This window comes from Protopterus annectens, chromosome 11.part0 (assembly GCF_019279795.1).
Source record: "Protopterus annectens isolate FY-2018-M chromosome 11.part0, PAN1.0, whole genome shotgun sequence".
Lineage (NCBI taxonomy): Eukaryota > Metazoa > Chordata > Ceratodontiformes > Protopteridae > Protopterus > Protopterus annectens.
This window is the reverse complement of record NC_056745.1, coordinates 117,683,894-117,693,146: the sequence shown is the minus strand read 5'-3', so window position 1 is coordinate 117,693,146 and position 9,253 is coordinate 117,683,894. Positions and strand designations below refer to the sequence as shown.

At 40.2% G+C, this 9,253-nt stretch overlaps 1 protein-coding gene across 1 annotated transcript in view; it reads right to left on the bottom strand.

The window, feature by feature from the left end:
* Positions 1-8,630, bottom strand: part of LOC122815200 (serine/threonine-protein kinase WNK1-like) — a 1,238,062-nt gene extending 1,229,432 nt beyond the window's left edge. Inside the window, exon 1 of the mRNA XM_044087494.1 lies at positions 6,118-8,630. Coding sequence (XP_043943429.1) covers positions 6,118-6,849 — 732 coding nt within the window. The 5' untranslated portion in view covers positions 6,850-8,630. The remainder of the gene's footprint in view (positions 1-6,117) is intronic.
* Between the last annotated feature and the right edge of the window lie 623 nt (positions 8,631-9,253).

Genomic DNA, 9,253 nt, shown 5'->3' with positions numbered 1-9,253 from the left:
TTGTCAAAGTTTGAATTGGTATCATGTGAACGGAGGTACGAAGTGTTTCTAGTCTGGTATTTCAATCAAGTAGCGTGCAAGTGCTGGTCATACTTTAAAAGCCACAAACAAAGAAGCTGTGGTCAGTGGACTGATTAGAAGAGAGTGTGACCAACTAAATGTGACTGATGTGGCAAGTCTCACTGTGCCACTCTGGGGCAGAAGAAATGAGGTAGTGAGTTTAATGCACTAATGCATAGAATATTGTCCAATTTTATGCCGACGTTTTTCTTTAACTACTAAAAACAGTCCCCAAAAGGAGAGGTCAGTTGCATTTAATTTTACATGACAATAAAGAAATATGAAATGCTGTTACAGCATACACAATTTCTACCACCACCACAGTGTCACTATATCCCCATGCCTTAGAAGACAGACAGAAAAACATTCCTAACACCTACTGCATCCTTGTACAGCTAACTAATTTTACTAGCAGCATTAGATCCCAAACTACTTCAGACTAATTTGTTACCTTTGCTCAAACTCATGTAACTACACAGCTTTGCAACACTACCTGCTCAAGTGACAGAATCAAAGTACAGACAACAAAGCACAAGTGTATCACCTGACAAAAAATAACAGGCACAAAATCCTTGAATCACCACTACAGCTCAGACCGGAGGGACTACAATACTCGTTCCACCAGCTTACTTTTGTGTGAAAGCAAACCTTAAATTCTTCCAAAGTGGCGACTACTATTACCACATGTTCAGACCAGAAGGACTACAATACTCATTCCACCAGCTTACTTTTGTGTGAAAGCAAACCTTAAATTCTTCCACAGTGGCGCCTACTATTACCACATGTTCAAAAATGAATGCCAACTTAAGCCGCTATAACAAACTTAGCCAAAAGCACAAAAAATTTGAAAAGCATACGCCACAATATCAACCATGATGGGAAAGGCAGTTTGCGTCAGATAGAGATGTACTCAGTAGGTGCTGCGGTATTAAAAGTTGGAGATGACAAGGAAGTGTGACAGTACCAGAAACGTTGGTATGAATCTGATATCAGAAACCAAAACAAACAGTCTCCATTTGTACTCAAGTGTTTTGGCAATAAAAGCTGGAAGTGACAAAAGTGCGACATTACTGTCAATAGCGACATTCACAAAGTTCACAGTCTGTACTTTCTATTGGCAAAAACGAACAGATAATTGGTGTACTTGCACTAAAGCAAAGCATTCCCACACTTGACAACTTTCAAGCATAAGAGCTCAACGTCCTGGTGAATATACTACCACGTGAAGCAGAAACTACACACACAAAGTTGTTATCCATAGAAGAGAGAGTGCTCAGATTCACAAAGGCTGAATACACTTCTTATATCCACCAAGAGTGTATGCATGTGTGTTTACATTTGTTCCCAACTACAAAAAACAAGGCTCAAGATAATCAGAGAACCTAAGTGGACTATGGACCCTTAATCATACTCCACATTTTCTTATTTATGCAAAACACCCCTGGCCAGTCTTAAATGAGACAACCATTCTTCCATCACAATAAACAGGCATCTCAGTGAACTAAAGATCAATAACAAAAATAATAAAAAAGTTAGCATCTAAAGTGGCAAGGCAATACTGCTGCACCAGGTTACTCTCTTACAAGATTGCTAAGAAGTCACCATGAATCTAAAATTCAACACTGAAGAACAGCTCCATCTGATTTAACCAAGACCACTAATTCATACACAAGTACTAGGCTAGCTGCCACTGCAAGCCTACCAATTTTCCTTTGTATGTTCAACATGCTTATCCCATTTTGTTGAAAATTGGTCTTACATAATTATCAACTATGGGATGGGTATTACCCTTAATGAGAATAAGTGAGATCATACCACAATTATTTGAGGGGGACCATGCATGGGATAAAGCATTTAGGAGCAGCTTCTATCCATTAGTAGTCGCAGGCAGTCCTCGTACTTTTTTTGCCTTCCATCTACAGATCTAAGCTGCACTTGAATATGGACAAGGTTAACTTTTCATCAGTGGTATCCTCTGGGATATACCTGTCCATCCAAAATGTTCTGCTGATGTTGCATTAGAGGTTTAGACCCTGGACCAAGTATTTCTGATGCCTTATGACTTGTTGATGTGCAGTAAATACATAAGTAATGGGTCAGGAGGATGTCTTGTATGCCAAACACAAGTCATCTGTTATCTGTCTGCAAAATACAGAGTATAGTGACAGGGATTGAGTCAGTCCATGTAGGACAAATTGTTCAAGTCTTCTATCCTTTAATAAGGTTCTGTGGGCATTACATTTTGTTGCATGTATCTGGAGAGATACATGCCAAAGAGGGCATTACATGTGGAAAGTATAATTCCCCTCCACAAAGGCGGACCCTCCACAGAACTAACCAATTACCACCCCATAGCTATTCTCTCTCCACTCTCCAAACTACTAGAGAGATGCATACACTCAGGTCTCAGACTACCTCCTTACTAACAACCTCCTTTCCAATACTCAGCATGGTTTCCAACCAAAACATTGCACCACCACTGCCTTACTCTCCTTTACCAACACTATCCTTCAGAATAAAAACAATGGCCATCTCTCCTCTGCTACTTTCCTAGACCTATCTAAAGCATTTGACATGGCCCCACACTCTGTCCTCAAGAACCTATCCTCCTCACAATCAGTCACCAACTGGTTTCAGAGTTACCTGTCTGACCGCCAACAATCGGTTGCATCGCAGAATGACATCTCCCAAACTACCTGTCTCCATAGGGGTTCCCCAAGGAAACATCCTTGGACCACTACTCTTCTCTGTTTTCACCAATAATCTAGCCTCTGCCACCAAACATGGCACACTCATACAATAAGCAGATGACTCGACCATCATCTGCTCAGCCCAGTCCCTACCCAAACTGCAAAGCATCACACAGGAAGCCTTTTCCTCTGTGGAAACTTTGTTATCCGATGCCCAATTGATACTCAACCCAAACAAAACTAAACTAAACTACTCTTCTTCCAACCCACCAAACATACTCAAAACAACTCTCACTTTAACATCACAGCAAGAGACACCACCACTATACACCCATCTGAACACACCAAATTGCTAGGAGTGGAAATAGACAAACTAAAATTTGACATTCACATATCCATGACCATAAAAAAAAGTCCACAAAAAAACTAGGGAGCGTTATATAGAAATGAGCAACTTTTCACCAAAGCAGCAAAGGTTTCAATAGCAAATTCCCACCTTATCTCCACCCTACTTTATGCCTCTCCAACATATACCAACCTAAGGCAATGCGATCTATACACAAGCTAGAGACCTGCTACAACAATCACCAAATTCGCCACAGGGGCATCCCACCATAGTCACCACTGTCTCTCACTTGCTGAACTGGGCTGGCTTGAACTCCCTCACCTCCTTCAAACGGTACCAACTCTCTCGTCCACAAACTATTAAACCATCCACTAAATGTCCCATCCCTCCAGAATCTACTCCAACCCTATCGCACAACCAGACCACTAAGATCCAGCAACAAAAATTACTTGCAGATCACTAAAGCCAATAACTCTGCTGGTAAAGCACTATTATCTTGCACCATAGCCAAATTATGGAACTCCCTCCCACAATTACCTCCATGCCATTATGCACCCACTTCAAAACTTTACTAAGAGCGCACCTAAAAACATGCTGGCTATGCCCTTGCAACTCCCACTCTTAATATCACCCACCCCATCCAACCACTACCTTTCTTTCCACTCCACCAACTACCTTTATTATAGCAAGCTCAGATGCTCATAAGCCTAGCACTTATTATACAGCAGGAACTTATTGTAACATTTGTTAATATCCGTTATGTACTTCACAGATAAAGATTCTAGTTGTCTACTGATGTACTCGCAGGAACTTATTGTAACATTTGTTAATATCCGTTATGTACTTCACAGATAAAGATTCTAGTTGTCTACTGATGTACTCTCTTCTTCATCTGTAAATATATTGTAAGTAATTGCTATGTAAATTGTTAATCGCTATGCAATCCAATGCAATTACTGTTTATTTTAACTGTGGAGCTCTTCTCCCCGGGCTTCCGCTGAAAATGGACCTATGTCCAGTCGGACACTCCCGGTCAACAAATATAAATAAAAATAAATAAAATTCAATGATTGGTGTAATGAAGGCCGAGTAAAGGGGAACAATGACATCCCTAGATCTAGACACAATCCCTTTGTTTAAAAGCTGTGCAATACAGAAGAGCTGTGCAATACAGAAGAACTTTCAATAGGCATGCTGGTCAAAAGTTAAGCCACCATCCACACAAGTTCCCAAATTTCAAATGACTGTCAACTCTTAGGGTCATGTTTTCAATGTGGTAGTTCACTAGGGTAGAGGACTTCAAAAAAGATACATTTTTTTTTTAACATTTAGTTGTTTCAGTCTATGACTTTGGCACTATTTACTTGGGACAAACTTTTTTGCAGGATGGTTAAATCAGTTGGGTATTTACATACTAGATATTGTCAGTACCCATCCATGCAGTATTTTTAGATTTTGATAGCATTTTGAGGAATATTTTTTTTACTTTGTTTTGCTTAAACCAAAGTATTTAAATAAAAACTATTCTATGTATACCATGCATTAGTGCTTTCATACCATTTCCTTATGTAAAACAGTGAAGCAGCAACCTTTTCTTACAACATACTGAGCAGCAAAATTTTACACAATGGCCACCGTTTAGTGGAACTTAGTTCAGCACAACAAAAAAATCCTTCACTGCCATTTTAAAAAAAAAAAAAAGATATCTAAAACACCTTAATACTGTGATGGTGAAATCATTTTTTATTCATACTATGGTAGTCCCCACTGGGAACACCCCAGTTTTAACAGAAAATTTAAAACTGCCACAAAATCACATACAAAACCAAAAAGGAATCTCATACAAAACAAGTACAGAGCATTATGCTTAACCACCCGGCCACAAAAATAAAGCTGCAGATCAGGACTGGCACAACTGAACATATTCAAACAAAATGTGCAGAGACACAAAAGCTTTCATTGATGACAAAAAAAGAAATTGTATCTTAATTTGCTTTACCTGAAAACTTTGTCTATATCATGTCTTGACAACAGGACTCTTGAAAACTTATTACCTATACTTCCTAATGTGGGGGAGGGTGCAAAAAAACAGAGCAGCTCTGAAACTCAACAGCAATTTTTGTCAGAATCATCATACTTGAGAGAAATGCAATTTCTGTAGGTACCTTACAGCATTATAAAACAGCAATAAAAAGTTGAGACAAACATACTACTGGCCAAAAGAAGATGCATGAAGGTATGCATATTCTGCACACACACACACACACACACACACACACACACGTATAAACCGATATATCACTTGGGTCCTCTTCCACAACCAGCTCCAAACTTTCAGCAGGTATAAAAAATGCCAAAGCTTTTAGCACAAAAAAAAGCCAAACAAGAACCCAGGGCCTACAGTGACTACAATGTCACGTGTGTGTTTTTCTTTTTAAATACTACTATGGTATCTTACCTCACTCAAACTAATACAAAGAGCACAAAAAATGAGTAACTGCACTACTGCCCACTTAAATTTCACACAATCTTGGTCAACAAGAACGGAATCTATTAAATCAAGAATCAGAAACATCTGTACTAATTCTCAGCATAAGAGACACAAGGAACCCTATCAGAATTATTACTGACATAGGTCCTACAGAATAACCAGGAAGAAAATTGGACACTAAAAATCAGTCACACACAATGGGTCACTCTACCCAGGACTGACAGAATGAGCAAAAAGCACTTACAAACCTGAGAAAGAACACAGTGTTAACACGCACACTAAGCAAGAAAAAGAAAAGGCAGGTACATGTACATGCTACCATACAAGGAGCAAGAGATGGAATTGGGATAACCATGTTTGTTATAAAACTGTCCTATAACATACAAGTGGCTCTGCAAAACTGGACCCACCTAATGAAATCAGGCTGGAGAAGCCAGCATACCTGTGGAGAGGATTAAAGAATGAATTACTACATCATTAGCAGTATCAAATCAATGCACAAGGAAAAGGCAAAAAATATAAATACTTACCTGTAACTCGCACCATGCAACTTCCACCGTCGTCTCAGTGTCCAATCCTTTGTAAACTGTTTTGAAGGATCCTCTACCTATTTCAATATCAAACTTCAGAAACCTCCCCTCAGGAGAGGTTCCAACTGCTTTGGTCTCAGCTTCTTCTGTATCATCTCGAGTTTTTCTCTCCTGTACTTTCTCCTCAGCTTCCTTAATTGGTACACTTTGTTGTTTCGGATCCTCCTCTTGTACTGGTTTACTTTCAACTTCTGGAAACACAACCTGCAATTCCTGCTTAGCAAAACTACTCTCACTTACATGATCGACAACTCCAATCCCACTACCAGATGCCCCCCTCACAGCAGATGTAATCCTTATCTCAGCTGGTTCGATAAAGTCATCATGCGTAGGTGCACCTCCCTCTGCCTCTATAACTGGCAAAGGTATAATCACCAATGTACCTACTCCTGGATATGCAGAACACAAAATATCAGATTCTGGAGGAGAAGCTAAAATACCTTTACTGGGAAGCTCAATTGCAGTAGCATTAGAATCACAGATAACACTCCTCCGAAAAAAGCGGTGTTCAAATGTCTTACTATCTTTATCCATTGTATGCCTCCTCCTCCTCGGTTCATTCTCAATTTTACCCATCCTTTCCCCTAATGAAGTGTCAGAGTTAGAGCCATTTCCATTTTTAGGGGGAGCCAGATGAACAGACAATGCCTGATCTGAACCTTCAGCAGACATGGTTGATTTCAGAACTCACAGAATACTTATTTGCAGCGCACTAAATATTTTTGCAGTAGTTCTCTGCAACCAAGGAGGTTCTCACCATAAGTTAACACAATCACCTTAACGACATTCCCCAACCAAAACTCTAACGGAAATTCCAAGAAATATCCTACAAAGGGTCAGGTCCAAGCAGAGGCGGTGTTCTTTTATAAACAATAGAAAAGAAGAGACAACCTGGAAAAGTGATCAGCAAATGCTGGCAAGCCTTCACCACTGACAGTACACCATCCATCCTGCAACGAAAGGAACGGTCTTCATCAAGTAGAAACTTGATAAAGTGGATGTTCAATAATTAAAGGTACGGTACAGGAGGTGTGCATTCAACTGGCACCGATTTCAGGGCTTTGTTCTTGAAGATAAACTGTGCAGTCCTAAGAACCAAAAATAAGTTCTTAATAGTCAAGTCATCAATGCGGTATGTAAAGCAGTTTGAAATGTGATAGGTATTCTCTTGAAAAACTAAAGAAATATTAAAATATACCACAAAATATATATTCTTTACAAACCAAATATACTTGGAAACTTAGCAACTACAAAAGGTGCCCAGCAGTAAGACTACAAACCAAATTTGTCTTAATCGTAATACAAATCACGGTCTCCTTAATTAGCAGACTGCAGTCACCTGACCAAAGATCCAGTATACTTCCAAAACACAATTGCGACATATAAGTAAATGCAGACAGATTAACAGAATGCAGATAGTCTGCTGAACTGGATACAGTAGTGCGTAGAGGGCTACTTTTTCTTACAGTTTGTGATAACATGCGAGTACGCCCCCTCCAAATCTGAGTGTCTTGACAGCAGAACTGACGCCTCCGACTGCAAAAATGGCAAGGACACCATCTGAGGAGGGAGGCAGTAATGAGAGAAAAAATGCTGACAGGATGCATCCGAGGTTGTCACCCCTACAAATTACATTTAGAATATACACTGCACGGCACTAGACTGCACACTGTTGTAGCCGTTCCAACTGCTTAGAGGGCCCATCCGTTGTAAACAGTCACCCAAAAAATAGTCGCCTCACATGGACTGACAGCAGTACGCATTAGTATTGATGCCGCAAAAAAAGGACAGTGGATCCAAGTTTGCCTATAATAAGCTCTACAGCCACCGGCTTCTATAGCCTCCTGTCCTCCTCCAGTTGCAAGGGCATATTCTGGGTACCACAACACACACCAAGAGTCAAATAAGAAGCCTCTGACCACAGCAAGTTAAACACACTCTGAGAATCCAAACGCCTTAAAGATACAGCCAACGTCTAAGGCTAAGCTTAAAGTGTTTCTACCATGGTCGACAGAAGACTAAAATTCGGACAACACAGTAACTAGCAAGCTCTGCTTAAAAGTATGTCAAATGAGAAGCATTACATAGCCTTGAAAAGCCAAGTTTCAACCACTTAAATGATAACAGTGCACAATACTCAGTTTCGAAGCTCCTCCTGCGCCCAGGAGGTCCTCTTCTTTAATCCAAAAATATATATCTTAAGTCTCCCAAGGTCTCTTAAATAAGACAATGCTGGTTCAACTTCCACTTCACGGTTAGGGTTTAAGTCCACCAAAGTAAGGCCTCGCTGTATACTCTTACTACTACTACTACTGCTCGCGGGTCCCACATTTGTTGGCCGCTCCCTCAACCGATGTAACCGAGTTTAGATGGCTTATTCGTCTCTTAATGGCGACTGGAGCCGAAACCAACAGAACCCATCTCCGGCGCTCGAGCTCTGTGTCGTATAGCGCATGCGTTAAACTGTGCATTATACTTCCTGGGAGTTGTAGTGTTTTTATATTATGATATGCAAAGGTGGGTGCAGAGAAGTGTCAGAAACAGCATTAATGCACCGTAGACGCTGTTGTTTATAGGCGGGATGAGGATTTGTGCCTTTGTTTTTATGCAGGAAACTTACTTCTGCTTTGAAGTGGTCGTAGAAACATTACTAAGTTAATTATGGTGGTAGGTGTTGATCGCTTAACCTCAAGAGTTTTGGAATCTACGAGGCGGGTTTACCAGGGCGCTAGAAACTCGTAAAATTGACTCATTTTTAGCTGTTCGTGTACGCGTTTTACTGATTTGTCAGCATATGAGATATTTTGTTTAGTATGTTATGTAACCTGTGAATTTATATAACATATATGTTCTCCCTCTGTTTTAACGTATACTGACTAAAAGCGGTGGACAGTAAAACACACCTCTTCCTTTCAAACTTCCTTATCTTTGCGAAGTGCGTTATCTTTGTTCTGGGACGATTATTCTTTGTGTGCATGTTGCCTTCGCCAAATAAGCTCACTTGTAGCAAATAGGGTTACCACCTGTCCCACTTTGCGAGGGACAGTCCCTCTTTGGGCAGTTGTATCCTGCAAAA